This window comes from Mytilus californianus, unplaced genomic scaffold, assembly GCF_021869535.1.
Source record: "Mytilus californianus isolate M0D057914Y unplaced genomic scaffold, xbMytCali1.0.p SCAF_10, whole genome shotgun sequence".
NCBI classification, from domain to species: domain Eukaryota; kingdom Metazoa; phylum Mollusca; class Bivalvia; order Mytilida; family Mytilidae; genus Mytilus; species Mytilus californianus.
The window spans coordinates 8713505-8738932 of NW_026262582.1; the positions used below are offsets into that span (position 1 = coordinate 8713505).

Consider the following 25428-nt stretch of genomic DNA (forward strand, 5'->3'; position numbering starts at 1 on the left):
CACGATAAAGCATACTTCAAACCTAAACTGTTCTCAAATTTACTTAGTATTGTTGTATTGAATCTGCCGACTATGGAGGACGCCATTGTTGTTGTCATATTTAGCTTTCCCAGTGTGCATTGCGCGACAAAATTAGGACTAACCAATCACTGACAGGTAGCCTGGCATCCCGGCCCGATATCTAGCTGCGCGTCGTATGGGCCAGGTGGGGAACAAATACCACGTGATCGATTCAGTGCCAGTTGACTCTGAATCTAAAGTGAGGCTGAATAAATATATGCATAATCTTGTAAACAACAAAAATGGCTTCAACGATCTACCAAATTATGATGTTAATAAGGAAAAAATGTGGCTCCCTTTAGATATACTGGAAAACTTTCGGTGATGACATTAAATTATGTATTTATAAGTTTTATAGTGCTATTGGTCGTGATGGATCCATCGAGACAGTTTGGTACACCCAGGAAATCTTCCAAATTGTGCTGTGTATGTGGGACAACACCGAAAGAAAAGCGAAGTGTAAATGGAAAAAAAAAAGCAGGGAAAAATATTTCGGTATTACTGGCAAGGTATGGACAGATTACCGTTTCAGAAGGGTGTTTGTGCAGAAGCTGCTATGAGAAATTATTGAAAATCGACCAAACTGTTTTAGACTTTAGAAATAAATGTCAATCTTCAAAACCAGGTGTCAAAAGGTGTTTGAGTGACATAACCTCCATGAGCAATATAAGTGAAATCAATGTTAGTACAATTTCTCCGTCACCAGTTGCAATGTCCTTATTTCAAACGCCTAACTCAAGCCATTCACGGTCACAAGTTGCAGTGTCTCTATTTCAAACGCCTGTTGTTGTTAACAATAAGATTAACATTGAGAGTCCAGTGACTCCTGTGCTTCGGACTATAACTCCAAAACCAGTCAAAAGATCATTGTTAGATGACAGCGGATATATGTCTTCGTCTATATGTCCCAGCCCTATAGCAGTTTCCATAATGCCATCACCAGTGGTCAAGCAAACTGACCATTGCTACAGCAAGACTGTCACGAGTACTCCAAAGCCAAAATCAGCACCATTGGTAAGATATTTTTATAGTTTTTATGTCATTGAATAAGAAGAATAAGAATAAGAATAGTTTTATTTGTCAATCAAGACGCCCATGAAGAGCAGAATAATTAATACAATGTATGATATATACATTTGATTAACATATTGATTTTGTTGATTACAGTGATGAAAAAAATAAAACCAAAAAAAAACAAAAAAACATTTGTTATGGTCTATAAAGGACTTAAAATCATATATAATGACCTAATTTTTTGGATATGTATGCACAACCCAGTCTTCTTTGTTATTATAGACTGAATAATTTATATCTTATAAAAATAACATACATTTTTATTGTAAATTAATATTTATTTCATTGTATTTTATTCAATATTAAAGAAACGTTGCTTCTGATTCAACAAATCTTGCTTTCAGGTTGAACAGTTTCCATTGTCAGTAATTTAATAAAATGAATATAAATATTAATAACTACTAGTAGCACTGTAGTGTAATCACAAACAACTTACAATGTATACTTTGAAAAATGTTGAAGTGACAAAATTAGCAGAAAACGCCCACCTTTTTTTACAATTGTTATTGTATACATTGTACCACTAATATCTTATCAAGGATTATGGGGTAGGTGTCAACGAAACAACCCCTTATAATAACAAAATAATTTAAACTTAATAAATATTGTTAATGTCTAATGTAATTATGAATTAAAATACATGTACATGTATCTTTGCACCTGCCCACATCATTTGAAATGTTAAATGTATTAACCCAAACATTTAGTTCAACAATTCTACGTGTATGCATGTACATGTAGAATCAAACAATATTGCCAACTTGGACAACTGTAAGCTAAAGTAGTATTCATGTGAACTAATAATTTTTCAGGCTTCAAAGAGTTCTACTAATACTCCAGTAAACCATGAGGGGGCAGATGAAAATGTTACAGTTACAGTACCATCTTTAAGCAAAACTGAAAAAGCACATCTTGCTTCATTACTACATTCTGGTGGATACATCTCACACATTGGAGATCTGTTGTTAAAAAATAAAGATTTTTTGAAACATGTGACAAATTACTTCCAAACTGAAAGTGAGGAGAAAATGAAAATTCTAAATAAAGAAAAACATGGATTTGTTAGTGTTCTGATGAAAAAAACATGTGACAATATGTATGGATTTTCCTGGGACAAAATTTGTGAAGAATTTAAAAGTCAGTTTCCCTTACTTGCAAGCATAGTGGAAGGTATAATGTCTTCTGGGGAGAAAAATAGAGACAAGATATTGCCAAGGATGGGAATGGTGTATGCAGTTTGTGCACAGACAAGACACCACAAGCTAAGCTTAGTGCAGAGGATGATGACTCTATGCCTGTTAGACAACATAGCAGATCAAAAGGTATTGTGATATTATATTATTGGATTGTAAATTGGACAATATGTGTCGGTTCAAAGTTTGTAATATAAATTTAGAAAAGATTATAATGTTTTTATTACTTTATAAATGTTGAAAGAGCTCGAGCTTTTAAAAATATCTTTTGTTAAATAAAACTCAAAAAGTTTTCTATTTGAATTGTCTTAATTACTGACTTTTTTTCTCAATTATAAATGATACGATGATGTACATTGTATGTAATAAAAATTTCTCTTATAAAAATGATAAACAGATCTTAATAGAAATAAAAAAGGAAAGCAAAACCAACTACATGTATCATGTGATGTATATATTTCAACCTTTTTCTCAACATGCTCAAATTCATTTTATAGCCTAGGTGATAACTAGTAGATGTAAGTATTGGGTGGTTGTGTGTATAAATGTATTACTTTATTCTGTGTATACGGTACTCTTTTCTTTAGATACAAATGTACATGTATTCGATAGCATAGTTTGTAAGTGCTTCAGTAGTTGGAAAGTTACAAAGCATATATAGCTGTATATTATATGGAACAAGCAAATCATGTTCATATGTACACAATTTATAAATTAAAAGATTAACATGTTTTACAAATTTTCCACTTTTCACCTATAAATGTAATGAAAAGCAACAAAAAAACGTAACCTAAAAAACATCAGTGACTGTACTTACACATGATGTCATTCCCTGCTGGAGCACTTTTGCCTGTAGTATATATCTAGATGTATGTGTACATGTACTGTTTGTAGTTTATTATTATTTTCAAGTATATCATTGCATGGTTGTGGGACAATTGTATTAATAATGCATTACTTCTATTCTTTATTTCATACATGTGTTAGCCATGTTTAGCCATGCACATTCTTTACTTAGGACTTTTTTAAAAGATATACGCATACAAATGTAGATATAAGAAGATGCGGTATGAATGCCAATGAGACAACTCTCTATCAAGAGTCTATATACAAATAGAATTCTCATTTATTAAAAAAGATTATAATTTAAACCCTATCATAAAGACAGTAAACATACTAATGTATACACAGGCCATAGTGTGAACTTGTTTTGCTGTATGATATAAAAACTAATATATATATATATATACACTGTATATATATATATATATATACATAAGGTCAAAGACATGTTTTTCCCCATCCAGATATCCAACATGAATCATTGAATGTCCTTAAGAAATGAAGAATAAGAATTAATTTACGTGAGCAGTCATTTTATGTCTCTTTTGAATAGGAATTAATTTATACAAGCAATGTGTGTCTTTTAGAATCAGAATATATTTTTGTTCAGTATAGAAGGGGAAAAATATGACATGTAAGAGATACTCATCAATGACTTACACTAAAAAAACAGTAAAATTACAGAAAAGCAAAGGAACTGCTCTTTTATTGTTGGTTTTCATCTAAGTCATAATGGTCACAGAGCCTTCAACACTTTTCAGAACATGAAATAATTAAAAATACATGTAGCCTACATGCATGTGGCATTGTGCAATGTAAATGTTTGACAATTCAATGCAAACAAAACATTGTATATGTACATCTAGTGCAAATTCATAAAAGGGGAATGGAATTAAATTTGAAGTTTTTTTTTTATATAACTGCAGTTTTTGTTGTCCTTTACTTTTTATGGTTTTTTCCCATGTGTTACTGTCTTTTGCCCTTTTAGATACATGTGTACATGTGAATTAAGTCGTAAAATTGAAATCTAATTCACACCTTGGCGGCTTGGCCATGTGAAATCTTATAGTTTTAACTTTCTCACCAGGTGATTGCTGATAAGAATTTACCTGTTTCTGCTTACTAATTATGATCAGACTGATAATTACATATGGTAATACTGTACATCAATTTATAAAGAAAAATAAATACTGTCTAATTTTTACTTATTGATGTTAAACAAAAATTTGATACAGATGTCAAATGCAAAACAGACTTAAAAAAGAGTATCATATTTTATCTAAAAATAATCATTATCATGATTATAACTTAAATTTTATAACATATATGGTTTGAAAAGTTTTGATGTATTGTTTCTCTTTATATATCTGAACATTCAATTAGGCAGACATTGATAGTTTTAATATGCTTAAATATATATATAGCTGTATCGATTGTATAGAATTTGAAAAAGCTAAATTATATATATAAATTCTTCTGGCTAGCATACATGTACATGTAAATGTGTACTGAACGACTGCTTAGACAAAGCTCATCATGAACAATGGTCTAGAAATTAAAAAAAATTGAATGCATTTTTTTTACATCGCAAACCACTTGATACATGTATGTGATATACATGTATGTTGAATTCAATTTTTTTTTTAAATGTTTGAAATTTGAAGAAAACCTGTATTACTGATACGCATACACATACTTTATGAGGCCTCCTTATTTTCTACCTTGTCATGACTCTTAAAAATCTTCCACTGAAGTATGTAAGAAGTACATGTACATGTATTTGAAACAAAAATATTTAACAACAATGACAATCAGAGACATGAATGAAAAGTAACTAAATCAAACTGTGGTAAACATTTTACTTTGACATTAATATAAATTTTAGTGCCATAATTTGATACAGATGTATGTAAACTCCTAATTTCAAACTCTTAACAGTCTATTATAAACCTGCCAAAGGATCATTGACAAGAACTTCATTTTATATTTACAATATGTATAGAATCTGTTGAAAAGGGAAAATTTCATTCATTGCATGCATACACCAGTTCAATAAAAAAAATAATAAATTTATTAGGTGCACATGTGCATGATGTGTATCCATGACCTTATGTACAAATGTTAGTTGTACATTGACATACATGTATTGTGTTGAAGCTGGACTGCTATGTGTAATTCATCAAAACTAGTCAACAGTTGTTGTTATTTACAATGTAATTAAATGATTCAGTAACAATATGCTAATTTTTATGCCCCGGCTGTAGTGGAGGGGGCATTAATTTTTACCCTTGTCCGTCTGTACGTCCCAAATTGGGTTTCCTTTCTTTAACTTTAGTTTGCCTCAACCAAATGTTATGAAACTTATACACAATGCTCATTACTATAAAATACAGATCAAGTGTGAAATTGGGTGGCGTCACTTATATCGTTCTTGAGTTATGCCCCTTTCTAAACATAAAAATTGCTGAATTTTTCGTTTCCGTTCTTTAACTTTTGTTTGCCTCAACCAAATGTTACAGTACTGCCTGTGACATTATCTTATTAATGGTGGCCATAAAAAATATGGTCACCATGATGGCCCTAAATGTCCATCATTATACCTCCTGTTGCTTAATTAATACACAAGGTATTAATCAAAAACTTGTCAATGATAAAGGGAAATCATGACTGCATTGAAGTGTTAAAATTATATAACTTACAGGTAAAGTGTCTCAGGTAAAATATATGTGTTTGTCAAATTTAATAACTGTGATTATGACAAGAAAATTCTAAAATAAAATGAAATAAAAAAACTAGTTGAACATAAAGCTTCCTAACCTTTTTTTGTAAAAATTTTATCATCACTGTTTGTTTTATTATGTTATACCTTTTAAATAATTCTGTCAATTAAAGTTATTTTTTATATGTATTTTTAGGCAAGTGAATAACAAATGAATATCATCTTCTAATATAATGCAAACTTTCACCCTGCCTTTTTCCATTAAAAAGGTGTTTCTCAAATTAATTTTCTAAAATCAAAATTGTTTATACTTACTGCATTTAACATTAACAAATGTTTAAGATTATCTTTAGGACTTATTCTATATAAAATTAAGGCAAATCATTATTTCGCTATTGAATAACTACATGTATATTCAAAATAATCATTACAGAAAAATTTAATAATATTTTTATTGTCATATAAACATATTACAATTAAATCAAGTTTCTGACAACAACAAAAAACAACCAAAAACATTATAATGCAAAGAAATAACATTTCTATAAGAAATCAAAACACATGGAAAAAAATTATTAGGTTTCTGCCCTCAGATCTAATGACTTTTTTTTACATGTTCCATGTTATAGAGGTTTATTATTCCTTTTACTTTTTGTTCTTGGTTAAGAATTTATTCATAAGATTCAAGATTTTATTCATAAACTGGTCAGAGACATTATTATGAGAAGGTAAACAATTTGCAAATAGATAATCTCATCTCTAAGTTGTTATGATAATTTTACAAACAATTCTATCTTTTATAGGAATTTTTATCCACCATTTTCTATTTCTAAATTATGACCACTAATTCTTTACTTAGTGAAGCATTTGAGTTTACTGTTTTCATCATAAGTTTTTATTTTATTTTCAAAAATATTCTTATATTTTTTCTTAAAATTCATTTTTAATCAAGGGCTTTAAAGAATCTAATTCATTCAACTCCCTGCAATTATTAACTTTATCTAAAAGGCCTGAGTTGAGTGAAATATTCTTTGCAAATGGATACCAAGAATATGTATCATGCATATGCCAGTCCTGCAGTTTCGACAATACAATACACAGAACAAAAAGCGATTTAATTAATTGACCATAAAAATGTCACAATCTATATAGAAGTGTACTTCATTTTTTCTGGAGACAAATTTTGCCTGTTAACTGACAAAATTAGCCAAACTGAAGATAACATATTTGATAAGTTTACAATTGTTTCAAAATGCAAGACAATTTTTTCTTTAAATAATTTCTTTTCATAAGATTTACTTTATTCAGAGATAAGAACATTTTTCATTATGATTACCATTATGATTAGCATTTATCATGTTTATCAAAATTTGATGATAACTAGGTAGCCATTTGGAAAATTTAAGTCTCTTACTTTAGTGATTGTTCATGCACAACTCCAGTTTTGAGATTTGAAAAATATAAAGATAAAACAAAAATAGTTTATTCCTATACTATATAATGATATTTGTAGTTTTCCTGAAAAATAATCATGATAATAGATTGTACAACTTTGTTGACAAAATTTATTGTAAAAGGATTGATATTCATGATATTGATAATTTTCATTTCTAAGAAACAGGCTTGTTAAATTACTTGCTTCATGGTTCCTTTAAACATATCATTTGCATAATTATAAGTTATAATTAATATTAATTCATTTTATAATGCAAACAAACAATTGAATACCATGTACATATGTGCAATAACTTTTTTTTACTGAAAAAATATTTATTTAAAGGATTCTCTGTTTTGTTTTCTACTCAAGATTCTTTCCAAGCAGAAATTTAAAGATTAAGAAGCAAAAAAACAAATAACATAAAAAAATAAAAACATTAGATAAAAAGGAAAGTATGTAAATTTAAAGACAGAAAAATCAACGATATGAATTAACAAAGACTAAAACAACATTCTATTCTACATTTTCAAGAAAAGGTGAAATGTCAATTTGATAGGAAACCTGAGTTACCTGTACAGTTTAATTTTAATGAAACATACAAGCTGAAAACTTCAACCCTGATTGATTTCAACAGGTAACATAATTAGATAAAACTTCAACCTATGTTTTATGACCCCAGTAAATGGCCAACATCTCAAGATTGAATACCCCAATAAATGGCCACCATTCAATGGTGACCATACAAGAGGGTGGACATAACTAAGAGGAAGTCACAGGTTGTACTGTATGAAACTTATACACAATGCTTATTACCATAAAATACAGATCAATTAGAAATTGGATGGCTTCGCTTTTACTGTTCTTGAGTTATGCCCCATTCTAAACATAAAAATTGCTGAATTTTTGGTTTCCATTCTCTAACTTTATTTTTTTGTATTTCAGATTTATGACCGGTTTCAGCCTGTTGGTGTATGTCTAAGCTATGAGCAGTCACAACACCTTTTGCATGAAGTAGGCCAGTCATACACACAACAACTTGCTGCTGCCATAAATGAGGGCAAAAGATTAAGGATAGTTGGCGACAATGTAAATTATGCTGTTGGCATCAGGGACCAGAGGTCGCAGGACAATGGAAAAACACAACACCTTCATCATGCATTTGCTTCCATTGCTTTGATCCATGATGTTGACTTTGCACACCTTTCCTCGGAACGACCACAAAAGCCTTGGACTGATGTAAATGTACAGGATTTGCTCATGAATCAGGATGACTACCAAGCATTAAGACAAGACTATATTAATCAAATTGTAACTGTTGCAAAAAAGCATATTCCATATTTTAAATTCTTGGAAGACATTTCTCTACAGAACCCTATAGCTACAGGTACTATAACCAAGACAAGTGAAAACCACAAAAAAACTAAGGTAATTCCACTGGAGACTGTTCTTAAAAATGAAATGTACTATTCTGATGTTGTAGACATTTTAGACAGTTATGAAAACATATTGGAGACAACATTCAATGCAGCAGGAAAAGAAGTAACAGATGATGTCAAAATCCACATTGGTGGTGATCAACTTACCCGTGAGAGGTTTTCTGGTGCAAAAGGTTTAAGAGCAGCTGAAAACAATGTGAAAAATCGCTTCGAACACCTGACCCCTGTAACATTTGAAATGTTTCATCTTCTCATGAACTTCTTGCAAGGATTTTTTGACTTTTTGTATAGTGACAAAAGTGCGGGAGACCTTGGGACCCTCAAGTGTGAGATAAATAGAGTAATGAGAAGTCAGGTTGACCAAGATGTTAAAAAGGCTTATGGTGCAGATAAAGACTTTGTGATTGCCTTTTTAGATGCATACATTGTTGAACTATTATGTGAACGTTTTGGAATGGAGGACCATCTATCAGTCCCAACCAAAAATATTCCACCAGAATTTTCATCAGTAGAGGAGAAAAAGACATGGATGAATGAGGTGATTGGAAAACTGGTTGATGAAATGGTGTGGCCAAAAAAAATTGAAGATATCCAGGATGAGGTTATTGGTAAGCATTAATACATGTAGCTTATAGTATACAATACAACTTGTAATTACTTCCATATTTAAGCATCTGGCTTTCAAATTTTTGGCTTATAGCATTCCTGATGAAGATTAATCTAGAAAAGCACTTCAACACTAACTTTTATAAAGTGTTAATGTTATATATTTCCTTACTTTTCACATACCTGTATATAAAACATATTTACTTTCACAATCCGACATAGTTATATGAGACTATATATCCCTAAAAAGGAGATGTGGTATGATTGCAAATGAGACAACTATCCACCGAAGATTGAATGAAGTGAATGTAAGCAATTATAGGCAACTGTACAGCCTACAATTTTGTTTCGTTTTGGTTTCTTTGGACACCAGATTTGTATTGAGATCAAACAAAATACCCTTAAATCCTGTCAATGACTGTATACTGGCCTGGGTACCTTAGCTTTAATTGTTTAAAGTTCATTTGCATTTTTAACGGTTGTTTCATATAGTTAAACTTGTGGAATTAATTCTTGGTTAATGTTATTTTCAGAGGATGGGCAGTACCTACCAGTAACATTGAAATTGTCAAATGGAACTGAGATCTCAATTTGTCCCAGAATCAGAACAACCAATAAGAAGTCGGTTGATGAAGGAAGTGACAAGGTTAAGAACTATGGACATTTAGTGTTAGAATTGGGTATGCTGTTTAAAGAGCTGTTGGGTGTTTGCAAATCTCCAGAACGGAATCAAATGTTGAGGTTGTTGAAGCACAGTATGACAGTATTTAAAGCGAGGTCCAATAACAGCAAATATGCTTTGGAAATACACCGCTTTCTGATACAACAAATTTCTACCTTGTCAGAAAAGGAGGCAGCTGAGGTTGTTACAGGAATGTTTGTCAACACCAAAGGAAAGGTGGACAGTTATATCCCTGCTGACTTGCAGATGGAGTATATGGTCAAGACCATAAAAAAACACATAAAACATATGTATTCCAACAAAAGTGAAGCAAACATTGCAAAGCAGACCAGATCCTTATCAGGAATTCAAGATTTATCAGAACATTTTGATAAAGCTAGTGGTGTAGTTCATAGATGCAAAAAACACAAAAAAAAGGATTCTGATGGTGATGAGTTATTGATGATTCAAGACTTAAGAAAACTTAGACCATTTTCGTTTCAGTCAGGGAGACTTCATAATGACTTTCCAAACATTAAGAAATCGGTTATTGAATATATGAATGTTGATCATTATCATTCTTGGATAAGATCTAGGATCGTTATCAATGCAAACGACCTAGGCCAATAAATATTCCTGACATATTACATGTACATGTACTGACTGTGCCTACTTCTCTTCAGCATTAATATATTGTACCTAAACATTTGTACATTTTTAGCTCACCTGACCCGAAGGGTCAAGTGAGCTTTTCTCATCACTTGGCGTCCGTCGTCCGTCGTCCGTCGTCGTCGTCGTCGGCGTCGTCGTCGTCGTCGTCGTCCGTCGTAGTTAGCTTTTTACAAAAATCTTCTCCTCTGAAACCACTGGGCCAAATTTAACCAAACTTGGCCACAATCATCATTAGGGTATCTAGTTTAAAAAATGTGTCCGATGACCCCGCCAACCAACCAAGATTGCCGCCATGGCTAAAAATAGAACATAGGGGTAAAATGTAGATTTTGGCTTATATCTCTTTAACCAAAGCATTTAGAGGTAATCTGACATGGGGGTAAAACTGATTATCAGGTCAAGATCTATCTGCCCTGAAATTTTCAGACAAATCTGACAACCTGTTGTTGGGTTGCTGCCCCTGAATTGGTAATTTTAAGGAAATTTTGCAGTTTTTGGTTATTATCTTGAATATTATTATAGATAGAGATAAACTGTAAACAGCAATAATGTTCAGCAAAGTAAGATCTACAAATAAGTTGTCATGACCAAAATTGTCAGTCGACCCCTTTAGGAGTTATTGCCCTTAATAATCAATTTTTAACAATTTTTTGATAATTTTTGTAATCTTTTACAAAAATCTTCTTCTCTGAAACTACTGATACAAATTTAACCATACTTGGCCATAATCATTATTAGGGTATCTAGTTTAAAATATTTGTCCGATGACCCCGCCAACTAACCAAGATGGCCGCCATGGCTAAAAATAGAACATAGGGGTAAAATGCAGTTTTTGGTTTATATCTCTGAAACTAAAGCATTTAGAGCAAATCTGACAGGTGGCAAAAATGTTCATCAGATTTAGATTTATCTGCCCTGAAATTTTCAGACAAATCCGACGACCCGTTGTTGGGTTGCTGACCCTGAGTTAGTAATTTTACAAAAAATTGGCAGTTTTTTGTTATTATCTTAGATATCATTATAATAGCTAATATCTAATACTATTAATTATGATTTTAACCTTATTTTACATGATTTCCAAAGCATCAGTAAATACAGGTGAGCGACACAGGCTCTTGAGAGCCTCTAGTTTATATAGGTCAAATATTGCTGTCTTTGTTACTTTTTATAAGTGTAAACATGGTATGCAATTTCACTGAAATATTACTCTCTGTAGTGCTGCATAAGTTTTTCTCAATAATGCTACATAAGCTTTTTAAATGTTTCTCAATGTTGTGCTTGGTAAATGTTTCTCAATGTAGGGCTTGATAAGTGTATCTCAATTTTGTGCTTGATAAGAGTATCTCAATGTTGTTCTTGAAAAATGTATCTCAATGTTGTGCTTGGTAAATGTTTCTCAATGTAGTGCTTGATAAATTTTTCTCAATGTAGTGCTTGATAAATGTTTCTCAATGTAGTGCTTGATCAGTTTAAACAGTGTAGTGCTGCATTAATTTTATTTTTAAAGGAACACTGCTAATGCAATTGATTTATCCACAATAAATGACACAATTGATAAATAATATAGATATATTAAAGTTAGGCCTGTGTTTAATCAGTTAATCAATTGCAATTTGAGTTTTTACCACTTTTTTTGTGAATTTACGTGTCATTCTGAAAGTTTTAACCCAATCTTGACTTTTAATTATTATGGTTAAACATTTGTTTAAGGGTGGCCAAAAAACTCAGTATGTCAACTTTGTCCACTGTTATTATACATACATGTAAATAATTTTTTTTGGATCTGTATTGCTTTTGAAATTTGTATATTTATGTTGACTGCATATGAATCCATTGTTTCACAAAGTTTTTTTTGTTGCTCATGTTGAATATGTTTTTCTGAATGAAATGAATAAAATTATTAAATGATAATTTGTGCTGTACATACATCTTCAACGTATGCCATAATAAATATATTCCTAGATTCTGTATAGTTTTGTTACTAATTATTTTTTAAAAACTGACAGACAGAAGTGAATTTAGGAATTTATTTATGATGGCCTAGCTAATGATTATGAATACACATCTATTTCCATATAAAAATATGTTGTATGGTTAGATTGCCAATGAGACAATTTTCCAATATGTCAATAAAAACAAAACAATAAAATTAAAGATTGCCCAGTAACACGTTATGGTTTCCATGTGACCTGCAACAATAAGCAAAAACAAGTTGGTATTGTAAGTTATAAAAGACCCTTGAAATAAAAAAAATCTGAAATGATTCTACAGAGAACAAAAGAAAACCATTGAATTAAAGAATCCTGGCTCTTGATGTGAAAATCAGTATGAAAGGGACGATTGATTAAATCAGGACTATGCACAAAAAACAAATAACCGAAAGGTAAACGCCAAAGTTAGTTCAAAGCCCAATTTCAACAAATAAACCATGTTCTCAAAGACTAAACATCTAAAATGTCCATCATTACACTGCTATAGATTTAGGGATTAATTACTGCTTACTTAATGTAGCAATTATTTCATGCATATTCATGACAATACAGATTTAATTAAGTGTAAGGACACAATGCAAGCAGTCTCATAAATGCAGGAATCAGGATACATATATATTTGCTACAAGTCATTCCCTAAGTGCTTTATAAGCAGCATTGGGTGCGTCTTGGTACATGTATGTACATTTGAACGAGTCCATTTCATACACAATACAGATAAGAAAGGACCCTGGTTAAACACTTTTCAGGACCTCACGTACTGCTACCCATAATATTTATTATTCACTTGGTCTAGTCCTGAATATGCACGAAGGGTATGACCCTGTGGCTGTTCGACCACTTTTAAGCCCTAACTGTCATATTTATTTTTCACTTGTTCTAGTCCTGAATATAGATGAAATGTTTGCCACTGGACAAAAAGAAAACAATCAATCAAAAGAGAATAAATAGAATCATCAAAAATTCTTAACAGTACACAGACAACACTAACTACCATTTCCTCTGAAAAAACAGACACACAAACCACCACATGCTCCCCATAGCCAGACAAGGTATAGGCACCCAATGTGAAATCCCCAAAATTAATACAAAGAACAACACATGGAAATCAATTGAAGTCTGAGTGATAACATTCATTATACAAATTACATTCTGTATTAAGTATTTAATAAATATATATTATGGCATGTGAAAGAAATTGAGAGTACTTATTCATGCGTATGTATATCATGTATATGAGCGTCCTGGAACTTACAAAAAAACAATTCACTGAAAATATATAAAAATCTTTGGTTTTTGAAAGGTCATTTATATTTTTCATGTAGTTCATATCAAAGAAATGCTGTCCAGACAATGTATATGAACATAGTTGTTTAAGAAGAATGCTTAGCATGTCCAATAATCACAGCAATGTTCTCCGCATATTGGTGTTTTAAGTAAGGAAACAATTCCAGAATCTGTTGTACTGTCTCTAGACGTTCTCTAGAACTGCAGATTTTTTCAATCAGATCAAGGGACAGTCCTGTTGATGGAATATTGTTTGGCATTTCTGTAATTTCGCTTTCAGCCTTGAAATATTGAAACAATAAAGACCTTAACACTTCTTTATTGTCAGTTTCAAGCTTCATTTTCTTTGATTTTTTCGGTAATTCCTCAGTCATGTCAGTTTCTAGTAAAGGTTCATAGCAAAGTAAACAGTCACAATGTTTCTCACAGTTATCACAACAGTCGTGACCATCAACCTTTCTGGCAAACTCACTTCCAAAATATTTGCATAAATTTTCCCACCTACAATCTGTTGTCATAACAAAGTCTCTAACTTCCTGATCAACAGGCATATTTTTTCCTATATCGTACTTGTTGTAGTAAAGTGTTGCTGTTGAAAAGATTCCATCTCTGCCTGCTCGTCCAACTTCCTGAAGATATGCTGAAAAGAAAGCAAAAGATTAGTAACATTCAAATATACTACAATACATGTGTACATGCATCCATTAACACAAAAACACTACAATAAATTATTTTAGTGGGGGGGGGGGGGGGGTCTGAAGAGATACAATGGCAAGTGACTCCTTAATGAAAAAGGTAGGTACATGTATCTGATATATTATCATTAGTGTGAATCAATTTTATGGTCTCCTCTTCTCTGTGAATATTGCATACATGTACATGTACATGCATGACTTGTATGAATATATTATTCAAAGGAAATATACTGAATAGGTTTGTTTCAGTTGTTTTATATTTGTCATTTCTGGACCTTTTATAACTGACTATGCAGTATGGATTTTGCTCATTGTTGAAGATCGCACGGTGACTTGTAATTGTTTTTTTATTCATGTGTTTGTCACTTGGCCTCGGGTGGAGAGTTGTCTCATTGGCAATTATACTACATCTCCTTATTTTTACATTCTAGCACATCAACTTACTTTCCAAAGAGCTAGGAACCCCATAGTGTACCACTTGTCTTATATCAGGAGCATCAGTACCCATGCTATAGGCTTCTGTTGCAAACAGGAGACGTAGACTACCACAATTCATCTGCTCAACAACTTCTGCTTTAAACTGTGAAATAATTACTGTAAATTCAGAAATTATTGCGTGCATTTATTATTGCGATTTTGTCATTTAAGACTAAAATCCGATTTTAATTTTTGCGATATTGAGAATCATCCTGTTGAATTCATATAAAAAATTTCAAAATGCGAGTTTAAACTATTGCGATTATAACTCTGTCGCATTTTTCGCAATAATAAAAACATCGCAATAATTTCTGAATTTACAGTAATAATTACTTAAATTATAATACATATCATGACATAATCAGACATCAATTTAACAAAATTTATTATAAAAAATGAGCTTTCAGGCTACATGTAGTTTGCATATCATGCACATACTTATCGAAAATGTTAAAAAAGAACAAAGTAATCCATATTCGTAATCATACAACGAATACATGTATATACATCTGCTCACATTTGATGAAATAATTGCCAAGATTAAAAAGGGGGCAGGAAATTTTTTCTTTGCTGAATATTCATTTTCATCAGTCATGTCAGTAACTAGTTCAGCTTGTTATTATTTTTGTGGTCGACAAAAATTTACTATTACGTGTACTCATTTATTTCCTACAGTATAATTCTTTTGAAGAATATCTATTTTCACCCTGTCTTTGAAAAGATTATCAGTTCTCAACGGGTCAGGATAATATTTTCAAATTCTACCCCTCCCCCTTTCTTAATATCAAACAGTTGTCCCCTAAATACTTTTTAGGTCTAAAATTACCTTTTCTGTACATGGTGCATGGTACTGGGAAACAATTGTCTTAACTTCCTCACAAACTGAAGTCCCATCTTCCTCTGGCTTCATGGTCAATTGGTAGCCTTCTGCACACCACTTTAACTTTGAATAGACTACAGTTTTCGGAAATTTGTCTTTGTTTTTCCTCAGATCACTGATGAGTGGACTGATTACTGTCCTGAATGAGTCCAGAGTATTCTGTGGTGGCCTTTTTTCACACAGCAATTTAATATTGTCTCTAACAATTGATGATTTAACAACATGAACTTTTTTCAAACATAGGGATTTTTCAATTGTTTCACACGTCTTTTGTGTTGCAGTTCCAGTCAATGCTAATACTCGGGAAAGAGGAAAGACTGATCTGAGCTGTGAAATCTTTTTGTAGTCTGTTCTGAAATCATTTCCCCATTTTTCAATACAATGTGCTTCATCTACTATGATGTAAGTCACCTTCTCTTGCCAACAAGAGTTCTTGAAAATGTCAAATACTGTCTTGTTAAGTATGTGCTCAGGATGTCCTATTACAAAGCGATAATTTGACTGTCTAAATCTGCAGACATCACACACACAATGTTCTTCACTGTTTATACCAAGATCACATTGGTTCTCCTTCAATTTCTCTATAAATCCCATTGTTATACAAACAGCGTCTTTCCCACACCTTTGTAATTGTTCAGTTATGATTGAATTTAATGGACTTACTATCAAAACTGTCGGTATCTGCTTGTAACTTTGATATGACAAAGTTTCAAAAATTAAGGATTTTCCATATCCAGTGCGAAGACACGCAATTATGTCACTTTCCTTTAATAAATTTATGCAATCTGCTTGTTTAGGCTTATGAAAGTTATATTCAGTTTGTCTTTTCATGTTTATGCACGATAAAGCATACTTCAAACCTAAACTGTTCTCAAATTTACTTAGTATTGTTGTATTGAATCTGCCGACTATGGAGGACGCCATTGTTGTTGTCATATTTAGCTTTCCCAGTGTGCATTGCGCGACAAAATTAGGACTAACCAATCACTGACAGGTAGCCTGGCATCCCGGCCCGATATCTAGCTGCGCGTCGTATGGGCCAGGTGGGGAACAAATACCACGTGATCGATTCAGTGCCAGTTGACTCTGAATCTAAAGTGAGGCTGAATAAATATATGCATAATCTTGTAAACAACAAAAATGGCTTCAACGATCTACCAAATTATGATGTTAATAAGGACAAAATGTGGCTCCCTTTAGATATACTGGAAAACTTTCGGTGATGACATTAAATTATGTATTTATAAGTTTTATAGTGCTATTGGTCGTGATGAATCCATCGAGACAGTTTGGTACACCCAGGAAATCTTCCAAATTGTGCTGTGTATGTGGGACAACACCGAAAGAAAAGCGAAGTGTAAATGGAAAAAATAAAGCAGGGAAAAATATTTCGGTATTACTGGCAAGGTATGGACAGATTACCGTTTCAGAAGGGTGTTTGTGCAGAAGCTGCTATGAGAAATTATTGAAAATCGACCAAACTGTTTTAGACTTTAGAAATAAATGTCAATCTTCAAAACCAGGTGTCAAAAGGTGTTTGAGTGACATAACCTCCATGAGCAATATAATTGAAATCAATGTTAGTACAATTTCTCCGTCACCAGTTGCAATGTCCTTATTTCAAACGCCTAACTCAAGCCATTCACGGTCACAAGTTGCAGTGTCTCTATTTCAAACGCCTGTTGTTGTTAACAATAAGATTAACATTGAGAGTCCAGTGACTCCTGTGCTTCGGACTATAACTCCAAAACCAGTCAAAAGATCATTGTTAGATGACAGCGGATATATGTCTTCGTCTATATGTCCCAGCCCTATAGCAGTTTCCATAATGCCATCACCAGTGGTCAAGCAAACTGACCATTGCTACAGCAAGACTGTCACGAGTACTCCAAAGCCAAAATCAGCACCATTGGTAAGATATTTTTATAGTTTTTATGTCATTGAATAAGAAGAATAAGAATAAGAATAGTTTTATTTGTCAATCAAGACGCCCATGAAGAGCAGAATAATTAATACAATGTATGATATATACATTTGATTAACATATTGATTTTGTTGATTACAGTGATGAAAAAAATAAAACCAAAAAAAAACAAAAAAACATTTGTTATGGTCTATAAAGGACTTAAAATCATATATAATGACCTAATTTTTTGGATATGTATGCACAACCCAGTCTTCTTTGTTAATATAGACTGAATAATTTATATCTTATAAAAATAACATACATTTTTATTGTAAATTAATATTTATTTCATTGTATTTTATTCAATATTAAAGAAACGTTGCTTCTGATTCAACAAATCTTGCTTTCAGGTTGAACAGTTTCCATTGTCAGTAATTTAATAAAATGAATATAAATATTAATAACTACTAGTAGCACTGTAGTGTAATCACAAACAACTTACAATGTATACTTTGAAAAATGTTGAAGTGACAAAATTAGCAGAAAACGCCCACCTTTTTTACAATTGTTATTGTATACATTGTACCACTAATATCTTATCAAGGATTATGGGGTAGGTGTCAACGAAACAACCCCTTATAATAACAAAATAATTTAAACTTAATAAATATTGTTAATGTCTAATGTAATTATGAATTAAAATACATGTACATGTATCTTTGCACCTGCCCACATCATTTGAAATGTTAAATGTATTAACCCAAACATTTAGTTCAACAATTCTACGTGTATGCATGTACATGTAGAATCAAACAATATTGCCAACTTGGACAACTGTAAGCTAAAGTAGTATTCATGTGAACTAATAATTTTTCAGGCTTCAAAGAGTTCTACTAATACTCCAGTAAACCATGAGGGGGCAGATGAAAATGTTACAGTTACAGTACCATCTTTAAGCAAAACTGAAAAAGCACATCTTGCTTCATTACTACATTCTGGTGGATACATCTCACACATTGGAGATCTGTTGTTAAAAAATAAAGATTTTTTGAAACATGTGACAAATTACTTCCAAACTGAAAGTGAGGAGAAAATAAAAATTTTAAATAAAGAAAAACATGGATTTGTTAGTGTTCTGATGAAAAAAACATGTGACAATATGTATGGATTTTCCTGGGACAAAATTTGTGAAGAATTTAAAAGTCAGTTTCCCTTACTTGCAAGCATAGTGGAAGGTATAATGTCTTCTGGGGAGAAGAATAGAGACAAGATATTGCCAAGGATGGGAATGGTGTATGCAGTTTGTGCACAGACAAGACACCACAAGCTAAGCTTAGTGCAGAGGATGATGACTCTATGCCTGTTAGACAACATAGCAGATCAAAAGGTATTGTGATATTATATTATTGGATTGTAAATTGGACAATATGTGTCGGTTCAAAGTTTGTAATATAAATTTAGAAAAGATTATAATGTTTTTATTACTTTATAAATGTTGAGAGAGCTCGAGCTTTTAAAAATATCTTTTGTTAAATAAAACTCAAAAAGTTTTCTATTTGAATTGTCTTAATTACTGACTTTTTTTCTCAATTATAAATGATACGATGATGTACATTGTATGTAATAAAAATTTCTCTTATAAAAATGATAAACAGATCTTAATAGAAATAAAAAAGGAAAGCAAAACCAACTACATGTATCATGTGATGTATATATTTCAACCTTTTTCTCAACATGCTCAAATTCATTTTATAGCCTAGGTGATAACTAGTAGATGTAAGTATTGGGTGGTTGTGTGTATAAATGTATTACTTTATTCTGTGTATACGGTACTCTTTTCTTTAGATACAAATGTACATGTATTCGATAGTATAGTTTGTAAGTGCTTCAGTAGTTGGAAAGTTACAAAGCATATATAGCTGTATATTATATGGAACAAGCAAATCATGTTCATATGTACACAATTTATAAATTAAAAGATTAACATGTTTTACAAATTTTCCACTTTTCACCTATAAATGTAATGAAAAGCAACAAAAAAACGTAACCTAAAAAACATCAGTGACTGTACTTACACATGATGTCATTCCCTGCTGGAGCACTTTTGCCTGTAGTATATATCTAGCTGTATGTGTACATGTACTGTTTGTAGTTTATTATTATTTTCAAGTATATCATTGCATGGTTGTGGGACAATTGTATTAATAATGCATTACTCCTATTCTTTATTTCATACATGTGTTAGCCATGTTTAGCCATGCACATTCTTTACTTAGGACTTTTTTAAAAGATATACGCATACAAATGTAGATATAAGAAGATGCGGTATGAATGCCAATGAGACAACTCTCTATCCAGAGTCTATATACAAATAGAATTCTCATTTATTAAAAAAGATTATAATTTAAACCCTATCATAAAGACAGTAAACATACTAATGTATACACAGGCCATAGTGTGAACTTGTTTTGCTATATGATATAAAAACTAATATATATATATATACACTGTATATATATATATATACATAAGGTCAAAGACATGTTTTTCCCCATCCAGATATCCAACATGAATCATTGAATGTCCTTAAGAAATGAAGAATAAGAATTAATTTACGTGAGCAGTCATTTTATGTCTCTTTTGAATAGGAATTAATTTATACAAGCAATGTGTGTCTTTTGGAATCAGAATATATTTTTGTTCAGTATAGAAGGGGAAAAATATGACATGTAAGAGATACTCATCAATGACTTACACTAAAAAAACAGTAAAATTACAGAAAAGCAAAGGAACTGCTCTTTTATTGTTGGTTTTCATCTAAGTCATAATGGTCACAGAGCCTTCAACACTTTTCAGAACATGAAATAATTAAAAATACATGTAGCCTACATGCATGTGGCATTGAACAATGTAAATGTTTGACAATTCAATGCAAACAAAACATTGTATATGTACATCTAGTGCAAATTCATAAAAGGGGAATGGAATTAAATTTGAAGTTTTTTTTTTATATAACTGCAGTTTTTGTTGTCCTTTACTTTTTATGGTTTTTTCCCATGTGTTACTGTCTTTTGCCCTTTTAGATACATGTGTACATGTGAATTAAGTCGTAAAATTGAAATCTAATTCACACCTTGGCGGCTTGGCCATGTGAAATCTTATAGTTTTAACTTTCTCACCAGGTGATTGCTGATAAGAATTTACCTGTTTCTGCTTACTAATTATGATCAGACTGATAATTACATATGGTAATACTGTACATCAATTTATAAAGAAAAATAAATACTGTCTAATTTTTACTTATTGATGTTAAACAAAAATTTGATACAGATGTCAAATGCAAAACAGACTTAAAAAAGAGTATCATATTTTATCTAAAAATAATCATTATCATGATTATAACTTAAATTTTATAACATATATGGTTTGAAAAGTTTTGATGTATTGTTTCTCTTTATATATCTGAACATTCAATTAGGCAGACATTGATAGTTTTAATATGCTTAAATATATATATAGCTGTATCGATTGTATAGAATTTGAAAAAGCTAAATTATATATATAAATTCTTCTGGCTAGCATACATGTACATGTAAATGTGTACTGAACGACTGCTTAGACAAAGCTCATCATGAACAATGGTCTAGAAATTAAAAAAAATTGAATGCATTTTTTTTACATCGCAAACCACTTGATACATGTATGTGATATACATGTATGTTGAATTCAATTTTTTTTTTAAATGTTTGAAATTTGAAGAAAACCTGTATTACTGATACGCATACACATACTTTATGAGGCCTCCTTATTTTCTACCTTGTCATGGCTCTTAAAAATCTTCCACTGAAGTATGTAAGAAGTACATGTACATGTATTTGAAACAAAAATATTTAACAACAATGACAATCAGAGACATGAATGAAAAGTAACTAAATCAAACTGTGGTAAACATTTTACTTTGACATTAATATAAATTTTGGTGCCATAATTTGATACAGATGTATGTAAACTCCTAATTTCAAACTCTTAACAGTCTATTATAAACCTGCCAAAGGATCATTGACAAGAACTTCATTTTATATTTACAATATGTATAGAATCTGTTGAAAAGGGAAAATTTCATTCATTGCATGCATACACCAGTTCAATAAAAAAAATAATAAATTTATTAGGTGCACATGTGCATGATGTGTATCCATGACCTTATGTACAAATGTTAGTTGTACATTGACATACATGTATTGTGTTGAAGCTGGACTGCTATGTGTAATTCATCAAAACTAGTCAACAGTTGTTGTTATTTACAATGTAATTAAATGATTCAGTAACAATATGCTAATTTTTATGCCCCCGCTGTAGTGGAGGGGGCATTAATTTTTACCCTTGTCCGTCTGTACGTCCCAAATTGGGTTTCCTTTCTTTAACTTTAGTTTGCCTCAACCAAATGTTATGAAACTTATACACAATGCTCATTACTATAAAATACAGATCAAGTGTGAAATTGGGTGGCGTCACTTATATCTTGAGTTATGCCCTTTCTAAACATAAAAATTGCTGAATTGTTCGTTTCCGTTCTTTAACTTTTGTTTGCCTCAACCAAATGTTATGAAACTTATACACAATGCTTATTACCATAGAATACAGATCAATTAGAAATTGGATGGCTTCGCTTTTACTGTTCTTGAGTTATGCCCCATTCTAAACATAAAAATTGCTGAATTTTTGGTTTCCATTCTCTAACTTTATTTTTTTGTATTTCAGATTTATGACCGGTTTCAGCCTGTTGGTGTATGTCTAAGCTATGAGCAGTCACAACACCTTTTGCATGAAGTAGGCCAGTCATACACACAACAACTTGCTGCTGCCATAAATGAGGGCAAAAGATTAAGGATAGTTGGCGACAATGTAAACTATGCTGTTGGCATCAGGGACCAGAGGTCGCAGGACAATGGAAAAACACAACACCTTCATCATGCATTTGCTTCCATTGCTTTGATCCATGATGTTGACTTTGCACACCTTTCCTCGGAACGACCACAAAAGCCTTGGACTGATGTAAATGTACAGGATTTGCTCATGAATCAGGATGACTACCAAGCATTAAGACAAGACTATATTAATCAAATTGTAACTGTTGCAAAAAAGTATATTCCATATTTTAAATTCTTGGAAGACATTTCTCTACAGAACCCTATAGCTACAGGTACTATAACCAAGACAAGTGAAAACCACAAAAAACTAAGGTAATTCCACTGGAGACTGTTCTTAAAAATGAAATGTACTATTCTGATGTTGTAGACATTTTAGACAGTTATGAAAACATATTGGAGACAACATTCAATGCAGCAGGAAAAGAAGTAACAGATGATGTCAAAATCCACATTGGTGGTGATCAACTTACCCGTGAGAGGTTTTCTGGTGCAAAAGGTTTAAGAGCAGCTGAAAACAATGTGAAAAATCGCTTCGGACACCTGACCCCTATAACATTTGAAATGTTTCATCTTCTCATGAACTTCTTGCAAGGATTTTTTGACTTTTTGTATAGTGACAAAAGTGCGGGAGACCTTGGAACCCTCAAGTGTGAGATAAATAGAGTAATGAGAAGTCAGGTTGACCAAGATGTTAAAAAGGCTTATGATGCAGATAAAGACTTTGTGATTGCCTTTGTAAATGCATACATTGTTGAACTATTATGTGAACGTTTCGGAATGGAGGACCATCTATCAGTCCCAACCAAAAATATTCCACCAGAATTTTCATCAGTAGAGGAGAAAAAGACATGGATGAATGAGGTGATTGGAAAAATGGTTGATGAAATGGTGTGGCCAAAAAAAATTGAAGATATCCAGGATGATGTTATTGGTAAGCATTAATACATGTAGCTTATAGTATACAATACAACTTGTAATTACTTCCATATTTAAGCATCTAGCTTTCAAATTTTTGGCTTATAGCATTCCTGATGAAGATTAATCTAGAAAAGCACTTCAACACTAACTTTTATAAAGTGTTAATGTTATATATTTCCTTACTTTTCACATACCTGTATATAAAACATATTTACTTTCACAATCCGACATAGTTATATGAGACTATATATCCCTAAAAAGGAAATGTGGTATGATTGCAAATGAGACAACTATCCACCAAAGATTGAATGAAGTGAATGTAAGCAATTATAGGCAACTGTACAGCCTTCAATTTTGTTTCGTTTTGGTTTCTTAGGACACCAGATTTGTATTGAGATCAAACAAAATACCCTTAAATCCTGTCAATGACTGTATACTGGCCTGGGTACCTTAGCTTTAATTGTTTAAAGTTCATTTGCATTTTTAACGGTTGTTTCATATAGTTAAACTTGTGGAATTAATTCTTGGTTAATGTTATTTTCAGAGGATGGGCAGTACCTACCAGTAACATTGAAATTGTCAAATGGAACTGAGATCTCAATTTGTCCCAGAATCAGAACAACCAATAAGAAGTCGGTTGATGAAGGAAGTGACAAGGTTAAGAACTATGGACATTTAGTGTTAGAATTGGGTATGCTGTTTAAAGAGCTGTTGGGTGTTTGCAAATCTCCAGAACGGAATCAAATGTTGAGGTTGTTGAAGCACAGTATGACAGTATTTAAAGCGAGGTCCAATAACAGCAAATATGCTTTGGAAATACACCGCTTTCTGATACAACAAATTTCTACCTTGTCAGAAAGGAGGCAGCTGAGGTTGTTACAGGAATGTTTGTCAACACCAAAGGAAAGGTGGACAGTTATATCCCTGCTGACTTGCAGATGAAGTATATGGTCAAGACCATAAAAAAACACATAAAACATATGTATTCCAACAAAAGTGAAGCAAACATTGCAAAGCAGACCAGATCCTTATCAGGAATTCAAGATTTATCAGAACATTTTGATAAAGCTAGTGGTGTAGTTCATAGATGCAAAAAACAAAAAAAAAAGGATTCTGATGGTGATGAGTTATTGATTATTCAAGACTTAAGAAAACTTAGACCATTTTCGTTTCAGTCAGGGAGACTTCATAATGCCTTTCCAAACATTAAGAAATCGGTTATTGAATATATGAATGTTGATCATTATCATTCTTGGATAAGATCTAGGATCGTTATCAATGCGAACGACCTAGGCCAATAAATATTCCTGACATATTACATGTACATGTACTGACTGTGCCTACTTCTCTTCAGCATTAATATATTGTACCTAAACATTTGTACATTTTTTATATAGGTCAAATATTGCTGTCTTTGTTACTTTTTATAAGTGTAAACATGGTATGCAATTTCACTGAAATATTACTCTCTGTAGTGCTGCATAAGTTTTTCTCAATAATGCTACATAAGCTTTTTAAATGTTTCTCAATGTTGTGCTTGGTAAATGTTTCTCAATGTAGGGCTTGATAAGTGTATCTCAATTTTGTGCTTGATAAGAGTATCTCAATGTTGTTCTTGAAAAATGTATCTCAATGTTGTGC

At 31.8% G+C, this 25428-nt stretch overlaps 3 protein-coding genes across 3 annotated transcripts; 2 read left to right on the forward strand and 1 right to left on the reverse strand.

The window, feature by feature from the left end:
- The first annotated feature begins 541 nt into the window (after positions 1–541).
- On the forward strand, positions 542–24729 carry LOC127718664 (uncharacterized). The gene is made up of 5 exons (XM_052224716.1): positions 542–1074; positions 1947–2369; positions 8270–9118; positions 23548–23800; positions 24332–24729. The coding sequence occupies exons 1-5, from the start codon at positions 718–720 to the stop codon at positions 24727–24729; spliced, it is 2280 nt and encodes a 759-aa protein (XP_052080676.1). The 5' UTR covers positions 542–717.
- On the reverse strand, positions 13883–16638 carry LOC127717558 (uncharacterized). Its single transcript, XM_052223241.1, has 3 exons — positions 15979–16638; positions 15120–15255; positions 13883–14620 (listed from the first exon to the last, which is right to left on the reverse strand). The coding sequence occupies exons 1-3, from the start codon at positions 16624–16626 to the stop codon at positions 14067–14069; spliced, it is 1338 nt and encodes a 445-aa protein (XP_052079201.1). The 5' UTR covers positions 16627–16638; the 3' UTR covers positions 13883–14066.
- LOC127717559 (uncharacterized) lies at positions 17608–23170 on the forward strand. Its single transcript, XM_052223243.1, has 4 exons — positions 17608–17944; positions 18816–19325; positions 19694–19714; positions 22700–23170. The coding sequence occupies exons 1-3, from the start codon at positions 17642–17644 to the stop codon at positions 19700–19702; spliced, it is 822 nt and encodes a 273-aa protein (XP_052079203.1). The 5' UTR covers positions 17608–17641; the 3' UTR covers positions 19703–19714; positions 22700–23170.
- Positions 24730–25428: the final 699 nt, after the last annotated feature.